Genomic DNA, 27,958 nt, shown 5'->3' with positions numbered 1-27,958 from the left:
GCCTCCGGGCCGCGGGGGGCCGCTGTGACCCGCCTTCGCCCCCGCCGCGCCGGAGGCGGGGGAGCCAGATTTGTGGGGAGAATCGGAAAGCCGAGGCTAGCCTCGGGGGGCGGGCGCTCCGAAGCAGCGGGTTCGGCGGGTGCTTTAGCTGCCGTCCGCTCCGCCCGCCCGAAGCGCTGAGGAGCCTAGCGGGGACCCGCCGCCCTCCTCCTCCATGAGGCCTGAGTGAGCGCCGCGGCGAGAGCCGGCCCGCGGCGCCTCCCCTCGTGTCCTCTCCCGAGCGCAGCAGCAGCGGCCCCCGGAGGAGGAGGAGGAGCATGTCGGACGGTTTCGACCGGGCCCCAGGTGCTGGTCGGGGCCGGAGCCGGGGCCTGGGCCGCGGAGGGGGCGGGCCTGAGGGCGCTGGTTTCCCGAACGGAGCGGGGCCTGCTGAGCGGCCGCGGCACCAGCCGCCGCCGCCGCCGCCTCAACCCAAAGCTCCGGGCTTCCTGCAGCCGCCGCCGCTGCGCCAGCCCAGGACGGCCCCGCCGCCAGGGGCCCAGTGCGAGGTCCCCGCCGGCCCCCAGCGGCCTGCCCGGCCCGGGGCGCTCCCAGGTACGGAGCCGCTCTAGGGGACCCCGTCCTCCCGGGCCAACGCTTCCCCCACCACGGCCCTCCGCGCGCCCCCGAGGAGGGAGGCGCGCTGTCCCCTCTTTACACCCCAATTCCCCGAGAGCGTTCCCCGAAGGGCCCGGTTGTTTCGGGGTGGGGACGGGCCCAGAACCGGGTTTGGAAGGTGGCCGCCAGAATCCTTTGTGCTCCCCGGCGGGGGGAGGGGCCCGTGGCGCCCTCTGAGTTCTGCTGTCCCGGGAGGAAGTAAAATTCGCCTCCCCTCCCCAGCCCCCGAGGGGGAGGCCTGAGGCGGGCATCCACCTCTTTTTAACCGACTCTTTAAAAAAGAAAAAATGAAAAATAAGCCCTCACGTATTTATTTAGAAAGCAGTATGTACATAAAATGATTAAAGCAAGTCTATTGTTCCTTTTTGCAGGCTCTTTGCAGCTATCCTGGCGATAACCTTAAATTTCGTGGTGGTTCTTGTTTGACTTAGAAACCAGTCTTGCTCAGATGGCTTTTCCGTATATGTAAGTTATTATCCAAAGGAATGAAAGCATCTGACACCAATTTTTTTCCCCCCTTTCCCAGAACAAACGAGGCCCCTGAGAGCTCCATCTAGTTCGCCGGATAACATCCCACAGCAGAATTCGGAGTCAGCAATGGCTAAACCCCAGGTGGTTGTAGCTCCTGTATTAATGTCTAAGCTGTCTGTAAACGCCCCTGAATTCTACCCATCAAGTTATTCTTCTAATTATACAGTAAGTACACCTTTTTACTACAACTCTAATTTAGTATTACTGGAAGAATGTGGTTATTACATCATTTATCAGTATGCTGGTGTGCTTTCTGTACCTCACATAAAAACATGAATGTATTGAAATCATGAGGAAACAAAAGTGATTCAGGAATGTATTTATTATATTCGAGGTAGTTATTACAGTCAAGGTATCAGAACATAAGCTTGAGAGTAGAGAGTCTTGTCTATTTTGTTCATTGCTGTATTTCCACCATCTATAGTTTAATAAATTTACAGTGGTCAAGGACATCTTCAGTCTATAAAACTGAAGTCTGTGTCCTGACTTTATGGACGACCTATAGAATAGTGGCCTGGAAAAGTTAATTTTTAATTTGATTTTAGCGGGACAGCTGGATATTCACTGGTAACTTTAGGGTAAATTAAACTGGTTTTGCTGCGGGCTAATTGTGGTAGGTGTTTGAATGTTAAGAAGTACACATCTGGGCTCTTATGTTAAAATAGAAGTGTTTCTGGTTCTAATTAACAGTTATATAGAAATGTAGGGAGTTTTGATAAAGTGTTTAGGTATAAAGAACTTCTTTCAGATTCATCTTTGTCAATAATATAAATGTTAGAAATTGGTGTCACCTAAATATCAAGAGAAAACAATCAAGCATGGTTGGGATACAAAGAAAAGAATTGTTGTGATAGTAAATGCATAGCAATTGATTGTAGATAAATAGGGCAGGGACCATTCTGGATTGAAGAAATAATACTTTAGCATAAGTCCTGTCTCTCCTGTTCATTTTTTGACATGTAAGTATACGGAATAGTGTAACTCAGGTTTAGCTCAAAGTTTCACAATGTGAAAATACTTGGGCATCCAGATAATGGAAAAGGAACGTTATCACCATCCCCACAGCCCACTCTGTCTCCTTCTAATCATTACTGTTCTCCAAAGTCAAAGTCGCTCAGTCCTGTCTTGCCTCTTTGTGACCCCATGGACTATACAATCCATGGAATTTTCCAGGCCAGAATACTGGAGTGGGTAGCCTTTCCCTTCTCCAGGGGATCTTCCCAACCCAGGGATCGAACCCAGGTCTCCCGCATTGCAGGCAGATTCTTGACCAGCTGAGCCATAAGGGAAGTCCACTGCTCTCCAAAGGTAACCACTATTTTGATCTAACAGTAATCTTGCTTCTGTTCAAAATTCATATAAATGGAGCCTCATAGAATATACTATTTTTCTCTTTTCATTCAACATCAGTATTAATCAGTATTGCAGCATGTTGCTGGAGGTGATTTATTCTCGTGGCAATCCACTGTGTGAATATTTGTTGATGAACATTTGGTTGGCTTTCACAGTCGGGCTATTATGTTTGGGGCTGCTGTTCTTGTCCATGTCCTTGTTTGTGTTTGGTATATATCTAGGAGTGGAGTTGTTGGGACATACGGTAGCTAGGTTTAGTAAAGACTTCTGAATACTTTTCCAAAAAGACTGATTCCAGTGTATTCATTGAGTACCATATGGTTTCCAGGTAGTTTAATTCCTTATCAGCACTTGGTATTTGCTATTTTAAGTTTAGCTATTCCGGTGGGTGTGTGTCATCTTTTTTAATTTGAAAAGTCCCTGATCAACTAATGGTAGCACACCTTTTTTGTTGCTTTGGGGGAGAGAGTTAGAGGGACTTTACTTCCATATTTGATATAAGGTATAGGAGAACTTTTTATTCCATATTTTAGAAACTTCATGCATCTTAGACTGCATTAGGAAAGAGCTTTGGGGCTGGAGAGGGGAAAGTACAGGCATAGCAGGAAGAGCAGTTGACTTGGGGTGGAATGGGCCATCAATCATGTAAAGTAGAAATGAGAGCAGCTTGGATTCTTGCCCCAAAACTGTTTTTGGCTTAGAGAAGAAAGGAACCATTTGAGAGCTTTGAGTAGCTGAGTAACTTAAGGATACTTACCTTAACAGCCACAAATGGTTTCTCATTTGTTTGCTTTCCCAGTGATTTGGGCTATTTCATGGTGAGAGGAATGTAGTTTTTTCATAATTCTCTACCAGCTAGTTTCTTAAATAGTTCACGTGACTCCCTGAGAGCAGTGTATTGAGCCATGTTAGTCGACTTCTTTGAGCCATTGCCATCTTTTTGGCACTTCTTAATCTCTTGTATATCAGCTCCAGCTTGGCTCTGTTTGCCAGAGCAAACTGCAGACTGGAAGCCCTGTCTGCATGGCTCACATGTTGCCTGCAGGTGTCTTCTTTGGCCCTGAGTATTTTTTAAAGTGGGGCTTTATACTTTACCAGTACTTACATTAGATACTGCAAAGCTGATTTTTTTTTTTTTTTTTTTTTGAGGTTTCTTTGAAATCATAAGATCTGGCCATACTGGACTGCTATTTTGATAGAGCAAATGTTGGCTGGAGCTGAATAGAGGCAGCCCCTTTAGATGGTGTGTAAGCTCTAATTTGCTCACCGGCTTACTTCATTTGCCTGTAATCCACCTGGATTCTATAGGCATTCAAGCTTGCTGAGTGTGTGTGTGCTCAGTCATGTCTGACTCTTGGCGACCCCATGGACTGTAGCCAGCCAGGCTCCTCTGACTGTGGGATTTTCCAGGCAGGAATACTGGAGTGGGTTGCCATTTCCTTCTCCAGGGCTCAAACCAGGGTCTCTTGCATTGCAGGCAGATTCTTTACTGTCTGAGCCACCAGGGAAGCCCCAAGAATGAGTCCGGCTCATATCAAAACTTTAAGGACTAGACACAGAACGGGGGACGTGCGCATCAGAGCACTCACAGGGCTACCCAGGAATCCAACCTGCGTCTTTTGCATCTTGTGCGTTGTCGGCGGATTCTTTACCATTTCGCCACCTGGGAAGCTTGCTACTCCTGCCCTGTTATATCATTCTCTGGCCTTAGCCTTTTACCCTCTGTCAAAGCTAAGAGTTTTTCTCAGTCACAGAACAGCAATATCCTTGATTTTTCCCTTGAGTCTTAGGATAAAGTCTGATTATGAGAGAAGATTTTCCTGACAGTAACCATAATCCAGAGTTAGCTGTATTCATTCACTTGTTCAGAAAATAATTGAATACTTAACCATGAATCAAGGGCTGGGGATACAGCAGTGGATAAAAAGTTCTTATCTTTGTAGAGCCTGTATTCTAGTGGTCTCCTGGCTGGATTTCCAGAAATTTCTTGAATCTTCCTTTGTTATACACGTGAGAGGCTATTGCTTGATATCCTTGAGGAGGATCTGCTCTCAAGAATGCATGTGTTTTACATTTTTTACAATAGTCTTTTACTGTGCTTTCATAACCTTTCTAAAACTCTAGGTCCTTTTATCTTCAAACCTTCCTTTAATCTCACTGCTAGAATCTTCTTTATATGCCTTCTTACCAATGAGTTGCCGTGTCCATCTATTCCTGGCCATTGCTTTTTCTCAGGTCAACTACTACCTCTTAAATATTTAATCATGGTTCACTTATGAGAACCAAAAATTCCACATAGGAGTTGATAAATTATTTACTAAGAGACAAAATCCCCCACCCTCCCCAACATGCACAAAAAATCCCAGCTTTTTCTGAGAACATCCTCCTTCAAGTTACTGCCCAGTTTTTCTTGCCTTTTAATTGTAACATTCTTCAAAGGAAAAATTGTTCACTGTTGTCACTACTTTACACCTCACTGACCATTGAAACCTCTGCAGACTGATCCTCTTAATTGTACTATTTTTGTGACAGCTGAGGTTTTTATTTTAAAATTGATTGTCGTCTTAACTCTCATCTAAATAGACTTCTTGAACACCGTGTGATCTGTAAGGTTGACCTCCTGGTGTAGGTCCTGAGCAAGGTGCCAAGAGCACATTTTAAGTCTTTCAAAATTTCCTCCTTTTTAAGAACTGAATATTTATGATACTAATCTTGTCTTAAATTTTTCTCTCTTCACATAGTTTTGATTACCAAGACTGCAACCATCATTTTTTCAGATTTGAACCAATGAAATTATTCTACAGCATTTGCTCCTATGAGCACCTCTCCTCATTTACTTTTCCTTTGGCTTCTGTGGCAGTTCTTCATCCTTCGAATTTTCAGACCATTCCTCCTCTACTCAGACTGCAGGCTCTGAGAATTGTCTTTTTTCTGTTTTATTACTTCCCTTGATGATACTACATATCTCCTAGAATCTGACCACCACATACCTGCTTGCTGATAACTCTGGAATCTAATTCTTCCTCTCAACTCCAGGCTTATGTTTCCTTTTGTTTTGCCCTCTTCTGAGGATTGCACATTCAAACTCAAGAACAAAGAAAAATTCATGTTTTGCAAACCTTTGCTTACATTTTTATATTCTACCTAACTGCTCAGGCTAAAAGCTTGTATGGTGTACGACTCACTTTGCTCTTCCACAGTCTTGCCCGCTTTTGATCAAGTTAACTAAAATAGTCTTGACTGTTCACGTAAATGTCTGATCATTTTCTTTTGTTCCCACTGCTTTGGTTAGGGGCTTATCTCTTGACAGTGTATTCAAAGTACCTATGATGTTCCTACTAATCTCTTGTCACAGAATTCTAAGAAAAATAAAACTTAAATATTCCTCAACTTGGAAGCCATTTGACTTCACATTAAAGACTGAAGAAATTTATACTTTAAAAAAATCTGGTACTAGAGAACTAACATAGGCTTTGATTCCAACATTGGAGTGTTCATCTGTTCAGAATACTCTGTGCCTCCCTTTTCCCTTTGTGAAACAGCAGGCTTTGAATCCCCTGTTCAGCTCTATTCAGAACAGCTCTGTTTCCTCTTTTACTTTCACATTTCAGATTCCCTTAAAAGAGTAATGCTTATTTGGGGGAAAAAAACAAAAAACAAAAACTGAAGTCAATGTTCTAACCTGCATTTTGCTTCAATGAATGACATTTGATCAGAACAGTTAGGAAATCAATACCATTTGCTGGGAGACTTCCTGCTTTTCATTGTCATTAATAGTAGGATACCACAAATGTGTAAATTTTAAATTGCATATCAAAATCTTAAAACTAGTTTTTAATTGTAAAACTCATATATGTTTGTAGTTAACATTAAGTAATTATTTAATATAATGCATTTGTAATGCTTAACCACTTTCACAATTTCATAATAAAGTCGGTGCCGTACCAGGTTGCTTCAGTCATGTCCAACTCTTTGCGACCTACAATCTTTATGGACTGTAGCCTGCCAGGCTTCTGTCCATGGGATTCTCCACAAGAATACTGGTGTGGGTTGCCATGCCCTCCTCCAGGGGATCTTCCCAACCCAGGGATCTAACCCACGTCTCCTGTGGCTCCTACATTATAGGCGGACCCTGAGCCACAAGGGAAGCCCTAAAGAGTGAGTATTTATAATTGTTTCCTCACTCCATAGATAACTTATCCTTTGTCTATCTTTACAGAAATTTTCATTGCCTAAAGCTAACAGTTAAATAGTATGAAAATATGGTTCTGTATTATTTTAATTTGCTGTGTTGATAGTATTTCTGTATTGATACTTGTCTTTTCAGTGGCTATATGATGTTTTATCGTGTGGCTATAAGGTAACATACTTAACCAATTCTTTGAATTGTTAGATGAATTTTTGGCAACTTACATGTAATTAAAAACTTATTTTAAGTTTATAAATAAGTAAACTAATGTATCAAAATTGGGTTATAGGCCTTTGAATTTTTTGGAGTATAGCACAGAAGTTAAATGCGTAGACTTTGTTCTGTGCTCAATTCTTAATAACTTATATGTCTGTAAGAGCTATATGAGCATGCGCAGATTACTTGAGTTGGTACAACATCCTTCCTTGCCTAAACCCACCCTAACCCCGACCCCTGCTTGGTTTTTTCACTGCCTCTTGAATTGGTCTTAGTGTGGTCCCCAAACCCTACAAGAACTCCCCATTTGCCTCATGGATCGCATTAGCAACTGCCTTATCCTCAGTTTGTGTATTCTGGCATCTCTTAAAGGTATTAGGCAAATGCATATCTCCTTAGGGCCTGAATACTTCTTGTCCTCCTTGCATAAAATCTTTCCTCAGATATTTGTGTTGCTGGTTTTAGGGTTGGTTGTTTTGCTTTTTCTTTCTCAGTTCGGATATTAACTGTTCGGAATTCTTCCCTGACAGTTTTTTCCACTATATCTCAATATCTGAAAAGTGTCTGCCATTATGAAATAATAAACCCAAGAGAGGAAGGAGGACTTTGTCTCCTTTATCCATGATGTGGCAGTATTCCCAGCACCTAGAGCAGTCAAGTAAGCAGTAACACTCAGATGGTTTTGAATGAACAACATGCTATATTTGCAACTGGTGGCTATTGGTTTATTGATAGAGGACCATCCTAGGTACCAACAAGTGTAGTTGATCATTCTCCTTTCTGGATGCTTTTTACACTTTAGCTCCTTTAGGTGTGAGAACATGGCTGTTGTATTTGGAATGTGTTTCAGTATTTTCCTAGAAATTTAAAATTTGTTGAATACTTAGTGCCTTACTGTGTACTGGTCCAAGGGCTTTTACTGATTAACTCACTTAACTCATTAACTCATGTAATTCTGTCACACAGCTGTAATGTTTATGATTCATGAATTTGAATTTCATCAACACTGATGCTTACTTTATCTTACAGTACAGTTACTTAATTTGGATTCAAGTGTGTAATCAGACAGACATTTAAAGTATGCAAGTTTCCCTGCTCTTCTGCTCAGTGAACCCTGTATGAGCACTATAGGCACCATGCTCTGCTCTTCCTGCCTCTGCTCTTAATTCCTGAGTCCTCTTATAGTACCTGTAGTAGGTCATGTTAAATATCACTGTAGTGTCTAGAAGTATAAAAAAATTATGCAACATGGCCTCTAAATGGTAGTCAGCTTAAGAATAGTGGTCATTACTAGCAGTGTTAGTCTTCTCACTAAGATTATACATCCAACTTCAACATGGGGCTTTCCTAGGGCAAATTCTGACTAGGTATGATTTTTTTTTTTTTTTTCCCCTTCCTTACTTTACTCACTGACTTTGGAACTTAACTCCTTCATAAAATGCTTCCATACTGTAGTCATAATTGTTTCATGTGGTTTCTCATTTTGGCTTCTTTTGGAAAGGGGTAAATTTTATCAAGCATAGTTATTGGATTTCCCTGGTGGCTCAGATGGTAAAGAATTTGCCTGCAGTGCAGGGGACCCACGGGTTCAATCCCTAGGTTGGGAAGATTTCCTGGAGAAGGTAATGGCTGTCCACTCCAGTGTTGTTGCCTGGAGAATCCCATGGACAGAGGAGCCTGGCAGGCTACAGTCCCTGGGATTAGAGTCAAGACATGACTGAGCGACTAACACTATCACTTTCATGGACTTAAAAGCAAAACAAAAACAAAACAGATGATGAAGCAGACATCAGTCAACTTTTGGGCTTCCCTGGTGGCTCAGCTGGTAAAGAATCCACCTGCAATGCAGGAGACCTGGTTTTGATCCCTGGGTTGGGAAGATCCCCTAAAGAAGGAAATAACTCTCAAGTAAACTTCAGAATGCTTTAAGTAAGTGGTATTCCAGACATTGTGAACATAAGGATTGATACTCAGATCTGTTATCTTTTGCACCAGTCACCCTACTCAACATTCTGCCATTATTTAAAATGCTGGAAACTAATAAAGGTGATAGTGGTTTTAAAAAAAAAAAACCAAAACTTTATTGGGAGTATAGTTGATTTACAGTGTTGTTAGTTTCAACAAAGTGGAACCTGTTGTACCTATATCTACTTTTTTAGATTGTTTTCTCATATAGCTCTTTACAGAGTGTTGAGTAGAGTTGCTTTTGCAATACAGGAGGTCCTTATTAATTATGTGTTTTGTATACAGTAGTATGTATATGTCAATCCCATTCTCCATAAGTTTTTTTTCTATGTGACTCCCATTTCTGTTTTGGAAATAAATTCGTGTCATTTTTTAAAGACTTGATTGTGCATATAAGCAATCATCATATGACCTTTGTCTTTCTCTGACTTATTTTGATAATCTCTAGGTTCATCCATTATTTCATTTTTTACGGCTGTATATAAGTACCACATCTTTATCCATTCATCTCTCGATGGACATTTAGGTTGCTTCTGTGTCTTGGCTGTTGTAAATAGTGCTGCTGTGAACATTGAGATGATAGTGATATTAATTGGAAACTTGCTACTATCAAGATTGGCTGGACATAGCAGCCAGAAAGTCTCTTACCACTGTACACTATATTTTGTAATCATTTAAACTATAAAGACATTTTCTGTCTTTGGAGATTGACAGATAACAAACTTTTTTTTCCAATATAGAAATTGTTGAATGTCTACAAGGAAAGAGAATGGTATATTGAATGCCCATGGCCTCAATAGTTAACTACATGTGGCCATTCTTGTTTCTATATATCTGGTCCCTCTCCCCCTTCCATTTTGAAACAAATCCTGAATCTTATTATTAACTCTAAATTTTGATATTGGGTCTTACAGTGAAATACTGGTTTAAACTTTACTTCTCAGTAATCTTGTAAATCTGCCAGAGGTGGGAAGACAGTTCTCTACCCAGCTAGATGGAGCCCTTCTGTTACCACATTTTGGCTGTTAGGCAAGGAAAAAGTGGACTGAACTTTTTGAAGAAAATAACATTTTATCAGGTTAAAGATTCTTAAAAATACCATTTGAGCTAGAGACATTCCAATTTAAAGCTGCCTCATGTTTATTTTAGCTAGTTGCATGGATTAATTTTTTCTCTTTTAACCTTTGACCTATAGGAATCCTATGAGGACGGCTGTGAGGATTATCCTACTTTATCAGAATATGTTCAGGATTTTTTGAATCATCTTACAGAACAGCCTGGCAGTTTTGAAACTGAAATTGGACAGTTTGCAGAGACCCTGAATGGCTGGGTTACAACAGATGATGCTTTGCAAGAACTTATGGAACTCATCTATCAGCAGGTAGGTTGGCTGACTGCATGCGTGCTCATTGAACAGCTGCCCTGATGGTGGAAGATGGTGGCTGCTCCTTGAGGGGAGCCAGGTTCACGTTCACCAGCCTCGACATGCCTTGACTGTTTATGGTTCATGGGAGCTTTTAAGTCTCTGTTGTACAAAATTTCTGTAATTAGAGATCCAGGACTGTAGCCAAGGCTCTGTACAGGCATTTGGAAGGAGTTTTGGACACTTATGAAGACACTACATGAATATCTTGCTTTTTTCCAAACCCCTGTTTTACAAGAATCTGCCGTTATTGGAGTAGGGGAGAAAAAGTCATGGGAGAACTTTTTTGCCTCAGTAAATGATTCTTTATTTTAAAAAAAAAAAAAAAGACTATAAACACTGACTTGAATCTTAACGTTTCTGCTTGTCTTTAAAATTTTCAAGGATTTTTAATTCCTTAAAAAATCTAATGTCAGTCTAGGTTATTTACACAGAGTTTAGTTTTAATCTTAGCATATTGGTCATTGATACGTTAATGCTATTTTAAGGGGGAAAACATAGTACTCAATTTTGAAGATAAATCTAAGGTCAGTGAGTGAGACTGGCCAAAAACAATAGGAGATAAGTGCCGCCCAAGGTTATGTTTCTCTTCAAGTCATTGCTGAAGGAGCAGCTCTAACTTGGATATATGAAAGGGTGACTTACGATAGCAGGTCAATTTTTTTTTTAACTGAGTGTTTCATTTGACTATTTTTCCAGTTTGTTTTCAATTGTTTCTAGACTCCTATATTACCTGGCCAGTTCTTAGATTTTTTTTTTGAAAATGCCTGAGCTTTTAGGAAGATAGAACTGCTCTGTTTGTCCTGAATCCTACTTTTGACATGAAAACTGTTCATCTTCCTTGGTGTTAAACTAGTAAGAAATATGTAAACTCATATCATGGAGCATGGAGATACAAAGATTAAAACCTTTTTAGCAGAAAGAGTTAAAATTGGTTGTCAGTGGAAGTAAAGTTGAGGTATAGCAGGGATGCATGAAACTTTAATGACCAATTTTGTTGTCTTTAAATTTACTTTAAATTTTAAGAGCAAAGGCAGTGCCAATAATGAAAAAAGTATAAAATTTGAATTTTAAGTCTTTTGTGGTACCAGATACACATATATGAACGTCAGTACAATCAGTCAGTCTTCCTAGATGAGAAATGTACAGGGTCCTATGTGAGCAGGGAAGTAATTAGAAATAAAATGTTCTAATTATAAAGTACTTCATGCCTGGCATTGCTAAACACTTGACCTGTAGTTAACTCACTTAATCCTTGGTGGTTGTAACATACTACGTTTATCCCCATTTTATACATAGCTTAACAGAGGTTACCTGACTTGTCTTAAGGTCACACGTGCGTAAGTAGACCCAGCATAGGGTTGGAGCAGCATTCAGGCCGTTTGTTAGATCTAAGCCCTGGTTAACTACTGCCTTGTGAGAAGCCCCTTAATGTGTGTGCTCTGCTGTTCTTTAAAAACTGCAGTAAAAGTGAAGCTTCCTGAGTACTTCTTTGGCTATATCACCCAGTCTTTGATATTCAGTGTTTTTCCATTGTCTTATTAAAAATATTTTATTTCTTTTGATTTTCTCTTTACCTTGAGTGTTGGGAGTATTGCTGAAATGTTAACCTTTTGCATCAGGGATCTTAATTACCTCTATAGGAATCAAAACTGAAGCTCAGGGAGGTTTAGTAATGTCCAGGGTCACAAATGTCCAGGCCTGTCTTGTTCTGGACAGCTAGATGCCAAAGTTGGTGCCATCCTATTCCTGAAAGATACTCTGATCAACAGTTCCACAAATACTCTTCATAATTGGCACTATGCAACTGGGTACCTGTACATATTTTATGCAGAAATGAACAAAGAGATTATCTGTTTGCTTTCTGCTAACCTCGGGTAAATGATGGGGAGAGCTTGCCTTAATGTTTTTCTTTGTATTTATTCTGGTTCTTGGTGTAAGTTTGGGAGAGAGAGTTAATTTCCTTATGCCTAACAATCATAAATGACTTGTAACTTTCTGTATAGTACTGAAGGTAGGAATGTTTTTTTCTCTTTAGAAAATTGTTGTGAAGTGTTTGCATTAATGACTTGATGTATCTGTGTCATACAAAACTTTTTTCTTTTTGAAAGGCCACATCTATCCCCAATTTCTCTTACATGGGAGCACGCCTCTGTAACTACCTGTCCCATCATCTGACAATTAGCCCACAGAGTGGCAACTTTCGCCAATTGCTACTTCAAAGGTCAGTGTGAACGTATGAGAGTGAAGGAGAACTCCTCCTAAACATGCTAGAATTTGACCATTCTTCTTGCTAAGATTGCACTTCACAGGAAGTTTCTGGGAAAAATAGGGCAGACCATTCTTATTTTTGAATATAGTATTAAAAGTTTATACTCATATATAGCAGTCTTTTTTCGGTAATGGTCTCTGCCTTTGGTTTTTTGCCTGGAAGGGCCTTTTCTTTTTCCAAGATCTTAAAAATGGTCATTTTACATATTTCTTTGTACTTACTTTTGGCTTGAGTAAGGATCTAATTTCACTTACTGCCACACATTTAACCAGTTTTTCCCATACTACATTTTTTAATGATCCATTCCTTATTGACTAGAAGTGCTACCTTTATTGCACTACATCCTTACATTTGGGTTGATTCTGGACTTTAATTATATTCTATTCATTTTTCTCTTCCTGATTTATTACCACGCTATTAAAAAGCTCTTAATTTTCTCACAACTAGTCTAGTTAGTTCCCCATTTTGTATGTGTGTGTGTGGTCTTCTTTGCTACTCTGCCATGTTTATTTTCTCCAGACTTTAGAATCAGCATGTGAAATTACAGACCTTGTTAGTATTTATTGATGTTTTGGCATGACATTGAATTTATGAGCTAATACAGGGAAATTTTCTTATAATTTGAGTTTTTTAATCAATAACATTGTGTTTGAGTTTATTATAATTTGTCTATTAGCTCTTTGAAAATACTTTTAATGGTTGCAAAGTATTCCATCATGTGGTTAAACTGCACTTTAACAGAATAGATTCCAAAAGTACACTCCAGAGACACTTAAAATTAAGTTTTTGGTGAAGGTGAAACTTCACATAGTTTAGTAGAAGACAAACTGTGCTGCTGACATAACTGGCTAGTCATTTGGGGTGGGGGAAAACAAAGATGGATTCTTGTCTTACTCTCTACACCAAAATGTATTTCAAATATAAAAAACAGTAAATACTAAGGAAAAATTGACAAAAAAAAATTGGTTGGCAAAGCCCTTTAAAGTAAGACATAATACCCACAGGCCCTAAAAGAAGAGATTAAACTTAATATAGATTATAAAATTGGGGGGGTCATAATTTATATGAAGTAAATTAAAAATAGAGAAATTTGTAACACATGGCAATGAGCCCATTTATTTAATATGAAAAGAGGGGCCTCTTAGGAATGAGTAAGAAAAAGGCAAGTATTTTAGTAGAAATATTTGGAATGACTCCAGATAGGTGCAGTTTGGGAAAATGTAAATGACAAATTTATAAAAAGATAGCTAATCTACCTAATAATTAAAGAAGTACAAGTTAGAGCTTCTGGGAAGGTGTAAAAGTAGGCATTTGAAGAGGTAGAATGGCAGAAAGGCTTGCTTATCTTCCCTTGTGCTGCTCACCCTTGGAAATGGCCTGAGCCCCTCTCTCGGGAATTCTGATACTAGACTGAAGTTGAGCCTGGGCATGGTTTATAAAGCTCTCCCAAGTGATTCTACTGTGTAGTCATGGCTGAGAACCAGTCTTCTGACTCTTCTGATTATATACCCACTGTGTATGCTTCTCTAGTATTGGCATATGGTCAAAGCTATTAACATGGAGAAATGCTACTCATGTAACAAGCAAAAAGGTAGTAATCTTATTAACTGAAAAATGTAGGCATACTTTGAAAAAAAACAGAAGTTACCTTTACAGCAGTCACCTCTAGGTTGTAATGTCTTTTGTTCTTTTTATTTCAAAAAGGTTAAAACTAAAATATAACCATGTGTTGCTTTTATAATTGAAAATCTTTAGCTTAAAGTTTTAGGGTCTTTCCTCTCACCAAGATAATCAGTCATGCACAAGGGTAGGGGTTTACATTTGTACATAACTGACGTATATTAATGTATAATCTAGTAGCATTGATAGAACCAAAAGGTTACTTCATCAAAGCTCTTTCCTGAAAAGTCATCACAGGAAGGGCAGACAAAGGAAAGTAGCCAAGGTGCATGGTTAACTGAATTGGCATTAATTAACTGATCCTTTCCATTATTAACCAAAGTATTCTATTTATAGATATCCCAGCTTTTTTTCTGATGAATTAATTTAATATGTTTGAAAAGATAACCAACAGTGCTTTCTTAAAAAGCCTAGTGAGACAATAAAATGAGGTGGTGGGTTTTTGTTTTGTTCTTTTTTAGTGCCAATATACAACAAACCTCTTGAAACCTGTGCTGCTGTAACTTGTTACAGACTTGATCTAATAGGCTTATTTTCAACTATTGTTACCAATTTCTTAAAACTAGGAATCATTGTATGAAAGATAATACATATTCTGATCTCTGCAATAGACAGGAACACTTTTATTACAGAAAATCAAAATGTTGGTGCATTGTGCTCGCCTGTGTATTGCTTGTGAACAACCACACTGACAAATGGTTATCTTACTTGATTATTTTTTTTTAAAAAGCAATATGAGATTACAAAAGGTATGTCTTTATTAGATGTCGGACTGAATATGAAGTTAAAGATCAAGCTGCAAAAGGGGATGAAGTGACTCGAAAACGATTCCATGCATTTGTACTCTTTCTGGGAGAACTCTATCTTAACCTGGAGGTGAGTACTTTTCGGTAGTGACAAAGCCTAAGAATATAAATTGATCTCAAGGGATTTGTGTTTACCGTAGCCTTTTACAACATCAGGGATGAAATGGGAGAGGAAAAAAGTCTCAGTACCTACTCATGGTAGTTGTGGTGGTAGTTGTTGTTCAGTCGCTAAGTTGTGACTAACTCTTTTGTGACCCCATGGACTGTAGCCCACCAGGCTCCTCTGTCCATGAGATTTCCCAGCAAGAATACTGGAGTGGGTTGCCATTTCCTTCTTCGGGGATCTTCCTGACCCAGGGATCAAACCCACATCTCCTTCATTGGCAGGCAGATTACTTACCACTAAGCCACCAGGGTCTGTCCTCAAATGGAACACATACACCATTCTGTCTTCCTGTTCATGGGAAGGGTGTTGGGAGATGGTTACTAAGCACTTTAAAGTCATTATATGCTTTTTGAAAGCCACGGTTTACATGTGATTTTAAGCTTTTGGAATACAGACCATCACACTTTTTTGAATCCTTGTTTCATAAATATTAGCACACTTAGTTTGTTGACTTTCAGATGGTGACTCAAAAGCAGCTTGTCCTACGGAGCACAAAGTTTTGAGTGAAGAGAGGAGAGATTAAAGTTTCTGAGGTGGTTTTTTTCACCTAACTCACCCTCTGTAGTTTTTTGGTCCTATTGTATGTATTAGTTTTCCACATAAACTGTATTTGTATGAAGTCTGCTGTTAAATTGGTGGTATACTTGAGTAAGTATATGCTTGTTGGTAGGCAACAGAAGTGCTGAATTACTTTGTAATGGGTTTGCTTGTTTTTCTTTTGACTAGTTACTCCCAGGTATAGGTATAGGGTCTTAAAACCCTGATTTGGGGACTTAGTATTGTAAATGCCACTGAAAAGACACATGAATCTACCATCAAATGTACGTCTCAGTGCATCTAGATCTTTGTCCAGTCTTGTGCCTGATTTACCATCCATTTTTACCACAGATAGCCTTAATTTAAAAAAAAACTCATGCCTTAATCTTAGTTTATTTGATATTAAGCCAAATAAGAGCACCAATATCAATTGTGCTTTAAATGAATTGTTACTTTAAGAATGCTGTTGAATTTCCTGTGTAGAAATAATAATATGTGTAGGGAGAATGATAAAGATAAGCCATGACTCCTGCGTCTATAGTTCAAGTCAGAGAGCCAAGATACATGTTCCATTCTGATATAAATTAAAGTGTTTTAAAATAGTATAAAAAGCCAAAAAAAAGCTCTGTGTTCCCCAAAAGATATTAACTTTATAGACTAGAAACTCCTTTATGAAGCGGTAATATTAAGAGGCTTAAATTATCCTGACTGTGTGTTTGGTTTTAACCTAAAACACTTTATTTTTCCAACATTTTGTTAAACCATTTATATATGTGTATTTTGGCATGGTTGCTTTTTCTTTTCTTTTGCCCCAAAAGATTAAAGGGACAAATGGACAGGTTACAAGGGCAGACATTCTTCAGACCGGTCTTCGGGAGTTGCTGAATGCCCTCTTCTCTAATCCTATGGATGACAACTTAATCTGTGCAGTAAAATTACTGAAGGTGGGTTTTACTTACTTTTTTTCTTAAAATTTAAAATGTTTTATCCCTCTAGTGCATAACTTAGAGGAAGGGAAGTACAATACATATACAAATTCAAGATTTAAGTTATCGAAGTTAAACACTTTTTTGTCTCTTGAATTTAAATATTGGAAGAGCAGTATATACTTACTGCTTAATATAAGCAGCAAAATGTAAAAGTAAAAAATGGAAGTTCTTCACCCTTTCTGTAAAGTCCCTTTTCTTCCTTTCCTCTGTATGTATGCTCTCATCAGATCTTATTCTGTTGTGGTTTGTTTTTTTTTAATCACCAAATGAGAATCTTGGATTTTTGCATGGCTCTTTTTTCAGTAGCTTCCTAGTGTTGCATTGTATGCATGCGCATTGTTTATCCATTCCGTACTTGAACAGTTATTTTCATTTTAGCCACTGCAGCACTGTCAGTAATCTTTAATTGTATCTTCATATATGCAGTTGTTTATGTAAGTTAAATTCCTACACATAGATTTGGTGGCTTAAGGAGCATGTATACCTCAATTTGATAGGTAATGCCAAATTTCCCTTCCAAATGCTTATTAACCAGAGTGTATTCCCAGCAACAGTGAACGAGCATACCTCTTTCCCCGTATCCTTAATCAGTGATGGGAGAATCAATCCTAGATTTTATTTTATCATTGTGATGAGTAAAAACCAAAACATTTTAATTTGCATTTCCTTGTGAATTTAAGCTTTTTTGGTTTATAAGCAATTTTTTTTCCCCACAGTTTCTGTGAATTACCTGTTTCTATCCTTAACTTTTTCCTGATGAAGTTTGTGTTTTTTAAGTTCTGAGTTTCTATACATAATGGATGTTGTATATATTAAGTGTTGGTTAAAATTGTATACCTATTTTAGTCATACAGCAAATCTGTATAGTCATTGGCATATAAAACCTGTGATTAAATTTCTGCTATAGTTCATTCCTTTTCCTTGTCAAGAAGAACAAAGTGTAGTGATTCTTGAATATTAGATGGTAGAAAATAATTGGGAATATTTAAGTTGCTAAATTCATCCTGTTTAAAGAATGCTTGAACTGCTAAGATCTTTTTAGAATTTCAATACTTCATTGAATTCCTTTTTTTTTTTTTAACTGATATTTGCTTGTTTAGTTGACAGGGTCAGTTTTAGAAGATGCCTGGAAGGAAAAAGGAAAGACTGACATGGAAGAAATTATTCAGAGAATTGAAAATGTTGTCCTAGATGCAAATTGCAGCAGGTAGGAAAAGAACTAGTATAGACAGCCAGTAGATATTCCTTGCTTTTTCTTTGGGGTGTTTTTAATCTGTTGTACTTTATCGGAATAATCTTAATAGATCCACAGAAATTTCTTCCTTTATCTATGGATTCTGCTCACCTAGCCACTTGCTTCAATTATGCTTATAAATAGAAGTTAAGATATTACTATGGGAGTGTGAGTCCATTAAAAAAAAAAGATTCATACTTTTAAATTCAATAAATACTTGGATAAAGTACAACTGTAAATCCAGTTGGAGGTATAAAAATGTTAGCAGGATCCCACTGCCTTTGAGAACCATATATAGTCAGTTACCTAGAACAAGTATCAAGGCTGTTTATTCCCAAAAAAGACAGCAGGAGCTAGGCAGTGGGGTACAAGCACATAGCTTACACCTCAGTGCATGCGAGAGCAGTTTGTATCCTTTGGCCAGTGCTGGATGCTGCTGACCAAGTGTGGCTCTTAGAGGTGAGGACTGGCCCTTCAGTGGGCGGCACTGTGGGAGTCTGACCTCGATAAAGTGGAAATTGCTGCCACACACAGTGAGGCTCAGGTAAAGACCTAGAAGTGGTTCTTTGAAGTCCCTCTTCCTCCCGTGGCTTCAGGTCATCTTTTCCACAGCACCATCAGTGAGGGTCAAAGGCACACAGATCTCACTGGAGATCAGCTACCCTCCTGCGAGAGTCTGAAGGGTACTATTGCCATTGGAAGGAAGAAATTGTTCCCCAGGTCAAGGAGACGAAAGAAGTACTGACTGTAGCCCGTGGCACCAACCTTCTGGGGCCTTTTCAAGCATCTGGAAAGGGTCTCTGAAACGGCTAACAGGGAGCTGAGCCTGCCAACTGGCATTCCCATTGTCTATGAATTGGACAGGAACATGAAGCCCAGCAAGCCTGTGCAGTTCCTAGGGCATAAGGAGACAGTGTGTAAAGCCATGGAAGCTGTGTGCCCAGGGCAAGGCCAAGAAGGAAAAGCAAGCAGCAGACTAGTCCCAAGGATACCCTCCCTGCCCCTCCCATTCCTCTGCACTTCCCCCTTGCACATGTCACAGCAACCACATCTGTGTAAGTGGCAGCTCCGGATGGAGACTGGTGGCTCCCCATTTTGTATTAGCTATTTTGTCTATTGCACCCACTCCCTTCATACACTCTAGTTAGAACAGCACATCTGGGGCAGGGTCCTCAGTCTAAGCTGAGGGAAGCCTTGTTCAAGAAGGTCAACAGGTAGTAATTCAGGGGCATTTGTCAATGCTTTGTTTATTACAAGGCCTTGTTTGAATAATGGTAGGGTAGCCATGTTAAGGTGTGAGCAATGAGGGGAGGCAGGAGAGCCTATTTGTGTTTCCAGGGGCCAGTCCTGTACTATCCTATAGTCAAGTGACTGCATGGCTCTAGTCATTACAGTGGGAAATGAATGTAACCTGTGATGATTCAAAGAAATATTTCTTCCCTGGCTCCAGGAGATTGGGATTGATCCTGAATGTTTCTGTGTTGTCTTTATTTTTACAAAAAGTTGTATAATTAAAAACATTCTGGAGTTTCTGGTGGCAGTTTCAATATTACCACATGTGGTCATCATAAAATAAGCCATTCCTTACACCACCATGGGATAAGCTCCTTAACTTCTAAAGTGTAAGGAGTTCATGTTTTGATGTAAGTTAGAATTCCTCCCCTCCTTATTTTATGGCAGTGAAATGCCTCTTGATCAAGTCCAAGTATGTCTTTCATTGTGCCCTGATTTCTGAATCTTGTTCCAGTTGCTTGGCCTGCCACTTGGACCCACAACCCATTTGAGCATAACTGTACCAAATTTTTTTTCCAGATCAGTATAATAAAGGAGTGATATTCATTTTTTAAAGGAGATAAATTTGTTTCATTATAGGAAATGTCTAGTAAATCAATGCATGTTAAATTTTTAAACAAAGTTTTAAGCATCTGTGATATATTGGAGAATGGTAACGCTTGCTCACCTTAACTCATTTTTAACTTTTGTCTGCAGAGATGTAAAACAGATGCTTTTGAAGCTTGTAGAACTCCGGTCAAGTAACTGGGGTAGAGTCCATGCAGCTTCAACATACAGGGAAGCAACACCTGAAAATGATCCTAATTATTTTATGGTATGCCAGTGGATGCATTTTAAGTTTGGTTATTGCTTGAATTCAGATTCTGGTAATTTGTAGATAAGTTACATAAAGCAGAATTTAATATAACAGTTCTTCACTGACTTAGGGTCACATGGCAGCCATGGAATCCTTAGTGAAAGGGTAGACTAGAGAAATAGCCATTTAAAGGCAAGGGAAATTGATAAGGCTTGGCTTGCACTTGGGTGAATGTAGGGATTCCTTGAAGCAGTTTTTCCAGAGAATTCATGATCAAAGGCCTGTATCTCAAACTTTTACTGGCATTTTGTAGTAAATTAAGAAAATGAAAATCGTTACCAGGCCAGTGATGCTCTGAAGCTCTCAATAAGATAGGCATAAAGAAACCTTGGAGGAATGCTTTTATTATAATCCAGTCTTGGAGATGGCTTTAAAGAAAAAATGGTGGTGGGAACCACAGCTAAAAATCCGTTGACTTTAAATCACAATGCACAACAGACCAAGTCACTTAGAGTGTGACGGGAAGTAGACAGGGTTAGACATAGAAGCTGTAGACAAGGAAACAGTCATCTAAAGACTGTAGACTTTTGCAGTGAAATGGAAATGGCTGCTAGGAAGTTTTTTGCTTGTTATTGCATCATCAGTTACAGTTGAGTGACCTCAGCCATGTTCTATTAATGTGCTTTTAAAAAATCAATTCTGAAATAACATATTTTAATCACTCTTGATTCCTCCTAGAATGAGCCAACATTTTATACATCTGATGGTGTTCCTTTCACTGCAGCTGATCCAGGTATGTCATCTCAGCCATTTTCTGCCCATTTATTGGTAAGATATTGAATTACAGAAACCATACCCTCACCGGCATGAAGTTGTAGCTTTTTGAAGAATTCACATCATTGTAAAATATAGGGTAAAGTTTTGTCTCACTAGAATATTCTCACAGTTACCGTTTGGAACCACTTCAGGTTGAACATCTGATTCAGTATATAGTACCTTGTCACCTTAACAGTGAAGGATTGGAAGAATCCCTCAATTAAATGCAACCATTTTTATCTTTAATACTTTATTTTTAATACTCTAAACTTTCAGGTAGTTAGAATGAAAGGGAAGGATGGTTCTAGTTCACTATGTAGTCTGCAGCTTTCATTGGTACAGGTTAATACTTGCAGATACTAAGAATTGTGGATTTTATTAATAGTTGGGTCAGTTAATTAAAATCTAAATCTGTGCACACTACTCCTTCCAGAAAAGGGCCATTTGTAAAATGATTGCTTTAATTGTGGTAAACAGAACTGAACTGTGAGCAACAGAAAATTTTCCCACTTAGTACAACCTTAACAGCCAGCTTATCAGAATTTTCTCATTTGTTTCCTCTGGATTGCAGACACTGACTGTCCTATGCCTCTAGCACAGAGGTCAAAAGAACTGCTTAACTTCTCAACTTTATGAATTACAGACATAAGTACAATTTAAAGTTGAAAAGTTAAGCAGTTCTTATGACCTCTTTGGTGGTTTTTATATTGAGTATTTCAAAACTGGTCACCAAAAAACTGGCCAGTTTGATTCACTGTCAAGATAAACCAATTTCACTATATCATTATATATCTTGGGTCTTTTCCAAGAAATAAAACTGTATAAATAATACTAAGCCATTTTCTGTTACTGTAATTGATCTTTCACCCTCAAGTCCAGTCCTTCCATAATTTCCCTCCTAGGATACTTACTATCCTGACGTTGGTGTCATTGTGTTGTCTTTTTACTTCATATTTCTGTAAGTTATAGGTATTAACCATACACAGTAGTATTAACCTAAAAGGTACCTTATTGTGCATGTCTTTCTGCAGCTTATTTTTTTACTCAGTATTTTTGGTTTTTGTTTGTGTTGAGATACATAAATGCCAAATGATAATCTACTGAGAGTAAACCATAATTTATAGATTCCATCCCCGTTGGGGGCACCCCCCCGCTGTTATTTTTACAATGGGGGGGGGAGTGGTTCGCACTTATTACTACCCATAATACCATGCAAACAAACCTTTAAGAATCTGTGCATATAGAGAAATTTCCTTAGGGTAAAGAAGTAGAATTGTTAGATTATAGGCAATATACATCTTCAGCTTCACTAGATGTTGCTAATCTGCTTTCCGTCATGATTATACAGCTTTATATTCCCACCAGCAGCATATGAAAGTTCTTGTTTCCCATTGTTGGTAACACTTACTATTACCAGACTTACTTTTCTTTCACCAGACCTCTTTTTCTGGTTTCTGTTTTGTTTTTATTAACCTTTTGATTTCTTTGAGAATCACCTGCTTGTGTCCTTTTCACATATCTCTATTGAATCATTTGTTTTTCTTACTGATTTGTAATTACTTACATGGTCTGGAAAGTGATCCTTAGTTTCTTCCAGTATGTGCTATCTTTGCATTTTTTTGTCTTATGTAGAAGCTTTGAGTGTTAGAGTCTTATGTGTGTCTATGACTTAGTTTCCTTACTACAGTCAAATTCTGTTGTTTTCTAAACCCTGTTTGTTTAATCCATCTGGCTAACTCTTGTATGTGAGATATGGTAGGAATTAAATATTCTGTAGTTTCTCATTTCAGCACAGATGATGCGTCCTCTCTTGGATAAAATATCCCTCTGTATACCGTGTAACGCCTATAACTTTCTGTCTTATTCCTGTGTCTGTGGATCTTCGTTTGTCTTGACATCAATACTGCATTCTTTTAAAATTTTATTAATTTTCTGGCTCTGCTGGGTCTTTGTTGCTGCATAGGCTTTCTCTAGTTCTGGGGAACGGTGGCTTGTCTCTTGGCTCAGGGGTTCTAGAACACACAGGTTTAGTTGCTCCGTAGCATGTGGGATCTTCCTGGACCAGGGAACAAACCTGTGTCTCCTACATTGGCAGGTGGATTCTTAACCACTGGACCACCAGGTAGTCCCAATACTGCATTCTTAGTTATTCTAACATACTGTAAATCTTGCTGTGTCTGGTAAGACAGATTTTCCTTCTTCCCCTTACTCTTTGAAGCTGCCTTGATTCATTTTGGTTCTTTGATCTTCCTTTTTGTCTAATCTGTCTTTCCTACTTATTTCTGGTGACTCTGGAAATTCATTTTAGTTTTCAAATAGTTTTGTTTCTGAATTTTGTTCAAAGTATCTTGATCTTAAAGTTTCAAGGCCTTTTTTCTCATTATTCTAAATATGCTTAGTTTTGCTTCATATTTTAATTCTAACCCTACTGTTTCTTCTGTCATATACAAAATTAATTCTTTATATTGTGATATTTTTTGCAATCTCATAATTTAGCTTTCTTAAACTTTTGAAATGTTTTCAAACTTATTTTAAAGCTACGAAAGTAAAAACAGTGGAAAGAACATCTATCTGCCTTTTACTCAGATGTATCTCTTTGGTTAACAGTGTTTTCTATTTATAATTTGTTCTTTCCACATTCACTTTTTCCTTAAATCATTTGAAGTTACATATATTATGGCCCTTTCATGACTGTTCTAGCATTCTAACTACTGCCTGTTTTTTATGAAAAAGCCTTGTGACTTGGATTATAGGAACATGTATCCAAAGGGGAGTTTGTATTTGCTGTGTCAGGAGCCGCAGGAGTAACACTGGCTTGGGAAATAAATAAAAATATTTTTATTTTCTTTTCATAGAGATTCTTTATGTGGATAATAGTAATTTGAAATGCATACCCATTGTTAAAAATTCTCTGGGGAATTATCCTTCAATTAAAAATAATTTTAAAAAATTATCTAGGGAACCAGTTTCTTCACAGTTCTTCTGTCCTGATTCCAAACGCAGGCAAGGACAGCCAAGCTTCTTTTCCATCTCCCTTTACAACTGAGGTTTTTCATTTTTTTCTTGGTTCACCTTTTGCTTGAAATACCAGTTCTTTGTCCTGGGTTTGTGTAGGTGAGATGGACGTGGGGCATGAATTCCATCTCCCTGTTTCACGTGGACTCAAGACCTTGCCTTCTGACCGTCTGTGGGTTTTAAAATCCAGGCTCTTTGTTCCTAAGACTGCTTGGTCTACCAGCCTCCCAGCCGTAAGAGTTATGTCATCTGGTGACGTGAGCGGGTGTGTGTGTGAGTGAGTGAGTAAATGTGAACTCATTCATACATTTAAGAGAGTGTTTTATCTGTTGCTTTATTTATTGCAGGACTGTCTTATAGTTAAAATTATCTCAAATACCAAGATTGGATATCAAAAATATCACTAGCCCTTTGAACTGGAATTAGTTTTATAGAGACTGACAATCTTGGAAAAACATGGTCTCTGTCAAGTTTAATGTAATTATATCATCCTCTTGAAATTTGAGGTAGCTGTTCACAAGAAACTGACTGTAAGATAACTAGTTCTAATACACACTGACCCATTTTACTAATAAGGGGTAAGGGCTTTATACATACTTGTTCATCTTAAAAGATACTCAGTAACTCTGCCTAAGACATTGGCAGATAGAGAGCCATAATACCACCTTCTTACTGCCTTAGAAAGCCCAACCAACGGAAAGCTCCTGTTACTGCTAAGTCGCTTCAGTCGTGTCCGACTCTGTGTGACCCCACAGATGGCAGCCCACTAGGCTCCTCTGTCCCTGGGATTCTCCAGGCAAGAGTACTGGAGTGGGTTGCCATTTCCTTCTCCAATGCATGAAAGTGAAAAGTGAAAGTGAAGTCACTCAGTCCTGCCCGCCTCACAGCGACCCCATGGACTGTAGCCCATCAGGCTCCTCCGCCCATGGGATTTTCCAGGCAAGAGTACTGGAGTGGGGTGCCATTGCCTTCTCCGAGGGGAAAGTTGGTATAGCTGAAACACTTACCAGGTATCCACCTTCCATCTATCTCTAAGAGAGAGGGAAGAAAAGAAAATCTCCTCTACTCAGAACATTTGCTAGGTTAGCCTCCTCTGAGAAACTTTGAGCAATGATGGCTCTTACCTGCTAGCCAGATAGCTGAGGAATAATGGAGCCAGAAGCTAGGAGGTTCAATTGAAATCCCTCCTTGTGGAAGGACAAACAGCAGTATGGAAGAAACAAGTTAGGACAGTATCTTTTCTGATGGAAAGAAACAGAGAATGTAAACAGCACACACATGGTTGTGAAGTGTACTCTGATATGTTCATAGTGGCTTTGAGTCCCATCATATATTTAGAGGAATATTATACTGTTCACCTCTGAACTGCACAGGTCTGTGTCTATGTGATTTTTTTCACTAAATGTGTACTACAGTACTTATGTAGGGTTAGCTAAATCAGCAAATACAAAGGAACCGTGTATAAGGAGGGCCAACTAAGTTACATACGGATTTTTGAGAATGTGGAAGGTCAGTGACCAATAAGGGTCAATTGTATAATTTATGAGCACATGGTGTACAGGGGAGAGAGAAAGCAAACCAGTTAGAATGTAAGTTGTGTAAAAGATATTCTTAAATATGTAAATGGAACCTTAACTGCTATTTAAATATATCTACTTAAAAATCATAATATTAAAAACAAAATTTAGGGGTAACTTGGCTGTTTCATACAAATATTTTTAGTATTAAAATTTTTTATTTTTTATAGATTACCAAGAGAAATATCAAGAGTTACTTGAAAGAGAAGACTTTTTTCCAGATTATGAAGAAAATGGAACAGATTTATCAGGGGGTGGTGATCCGTAAGTTCTTCAGATCCTTTTTTTGTTTTGAGGGTTTGGTTTTTTTTGGATTTTTGTTTTCATTTTTCTGTTTGGCCATGTGATGCAGATTGCAGGCGAGATCTTAGTTCCCCTGCAGGGATTGAACCCATCCCCCCTGCAGTGGAAGTATGGAGTCCTCAAAACTGAACTGCCAGAAAATTCCCATCTTTAGCTGCTTTCTTTGTGAATTCCTGTGGCCATAGTTTGTGGATGGAGTTTATAGACTAGAAAAGATGATGAAAGAATATGCATTTTGATTTAATGATGTTAAAGTAGTATATATGTAGTTACTTACTAGAAATTTTCAGAAAATCATATTAGAGAAAACAATATGAAAATTAAATATAGTTAAGGTGAAAAAACTATTAATGTAGCATATTCAAACAGTTTTTATAAAATAGATTCTATTAACTTTAATACTATAAGATCTTGGGCAAGTTCTATGCCTTCTTCTCCATCTATTGAATAGGAATAGTAGTACCCCTCGAATTTTTTTGAGACTTAAATGAGATACATAAACAACTTGGAGTAGCTGCCTGGCACACAGTAAAAGTCTCAAAGCTTGGCTGTTAAGGGATTAAAGTTAAAACACAGATAACTATATGAAAATGTTTGGACTGATAGACATATAAGACATATAAATTATAGTCCTGTATCCCGTATCTCAGTCTTTACCTGCCATTCTTTATGACAAAAGAAACTTTTATTGTATTGCTCACTTATCATTAGATCATACTACATTTGTATATAGAAGGACCAGGAACTTGAGGTTTAGTCCCAGTTCTGTTAACAATTCATGTGAATTTGAACAGGCTACTTAGATTCTCCTCTTCATAAGCAGAGGGCAGAAATAAATCCGTGACTTCAGTGTTTCTTATCCCATCTCATGTATTGTAGGTTTAAAAAAAAAAAAAAGAATCACATTTATTCTTTCTCCAGGTAGTGACATTTTAAATATAAGTCTGATTTTCTGATAGTGTCATACTTTTATATACTAGCTTAATAGAGAAAAATACAGGGATGTGCTTCCAAGCACAGTTAGGAAGGTTCAACCCTGCTGAGAGCACTAGTGGAAACTGAAAGTTGTCCTTCCATTAAATGTCAGGTTATCCTCTACAGTTTAGCTTGGTAAGCGTTATATTCTCTTTGCCCTAATGAACTTGTGGCATGAGGAAAGGAGGAGAAAGACCCATCAGCAATTGGTAGGACTGGCAAAATAATTTGTCATGTGTTGGTGGAAAGGGTCCTGGGGGTGGGGAGATACACACTTTCATGACTTAGTATCTTAGACATTTTCTGAATTAAAAAATAAATAAACCTCATCTGTGCTGCTTTCACAGGTACTTGGATGATATTGATGATGAGATGGACCCAGAGATAGAAGAAGCTTATGAAAAGTTTTGTTTGGAATCAGAGCGTAAGCGAAAACAGTAAAGTTAAATTTCAGCATATCCGTTTTATAAAGCAGTTCAGGTTATGGTGATTTAGCAGAACACAGGAAAGCAAGAAAATGTGTCACACTTATACCAAATTAAGGATGTTGAGTTATGTTACTAATGTATGCAACTTTAATTTTGTTTAACACTCTCTGCCAAAATAAACTTTATTCCCTATAACTTAAAATGTGTATATATATATAATAGTTTATTATGTACAGTTAATTCCACTGTTTTGGCTGCAATAAAATCGATTTTGAAAAAAAAATGAAAAATGTTGAAAGTAAATTTTGCTAGCTGGTTAGTAGCTTATCCTTACATTCTACTTTTCTTGAGGGAAAAATTCTTTGCCTGGAAATACATATAACTGCAAAATGTAGCATCCTTTCTTAGATATGATTATTATAGCTTTCACTTAGTTTTACATTTAGTCTCAATGAATTGAGTTTCAAATATGAATCACAATCACAAATATCTTTAGGACTTGAAGTCTTAGAAATGTCATTAACAACTGATTTACATGTCCAGATGCTATTTGATACCAAGGGCTTTTAAAATGGCATTTAAAAAAAAAGTAAGAACTCCCAACTAAACAAGATCTTCACTGAAGATTTGTTGCAGTTCTAGAATTTTTTTTTAACCTAACCTCATTACTCTAAAAACCTAGAATATTATTCTGCTTCATTTATATGGCTTTCTCATTTTTGTTTTATAGCATAAGT

General features: G+C 38.3%; 1 protein-coding gene and 1 pseudogene across 5 annotated transcripts; both read left to right on the top strand.

The window, feature by feature from the left end:
* Positions 1–35: 35 nt before the first annotated feature.
* PAIP1 (poly(A) binding protein interacting protein 1) lies at positions 36–27,416 on the top strand. Of its 5 annotated transcripts, none has more exons than XM_070357462.1 (11): positions 36–345; positions 1,184–1,353; positions 10,107–10,292; positions 12,446–12,558; positions 15,051–15,162; positions 16,614–16,739; positions 17,885–17,991; positions 20,008–20,125; positions 20,846–20,900; positions 25,686–25,779; positions 27,141–27,416. In XM_070357462.1, the coding sequence occupies exons 1-11, from the start codon at positions 318–320 to the stop codon at positions 27,232–27,234; spliced, it is 1,203 nt and encodes a 400-aa protein (XP_070213563.1). In that variant the 5' UTR covers positions 36–317; the 3' UTR covers positions 27,235–27,416. The 5 variants fall into 5 exon arrangements, 3 of the variants coding, with proteins under 3 accessions (XP_070213563.1, XP_005894921.2, XP_070213562.1); XR_011461438.1 differs by having other exon boundaries at positions 38–594; positions 24,038–25,779; positions 27,141–27,186; XM_005894859.3 differs by having other exon boundaries at positions 39–594.
* LOC138984222 (phosphoglycerate mutase 1-like) lies at positions 18,179–19,999 on the top strand (annotated as a pseudogene).
* Positions 27,417–27,958: the final 542 nt, after the last annotated feature.

This window comes from Bos mutus, chromosome 20 (genome assembly GCF_027580195.1).
Source record: "Bos mutus isolate GX-2022 chromosome 20, NWIPB_WYAK_1.1, whole genome shotgun sequence".
Lineage (NCBI taxonomy): Eukaryota > Metazoa > Chordata > Mammalia > Artiodactyla > Bovidae > Bos > Bos mutus.
Note: the sequence above shows the minus strand (reverse complement) of the source record. Positions and strands in the feature narration are given on the sequence as shown.

Bases quoted from the DNA above. Each gene is read 5' to 3' on its own strand.
- PAIP1 (XM_005894859.3), top strand. From the start codon at position 318: ATGTCGGACGGTTTCGACCGGGCCCCAGGTGCTGGTCGGGGCCGGAGC. The intron at 1,354-10,106 runs GTAAGTACACCT...TTTGACCTATAG, and splicing joins GTTATTCTTCTAATTATACA to GAATCCTATGAGGACGGCTG. The intron at 25,780-27,140 runs GTAAGTTCTTCA...CTGCTTTCACAG, and splicing joins TTATCAGGGGGTGGTGATCC to GTACTTGGATGATATTGATG.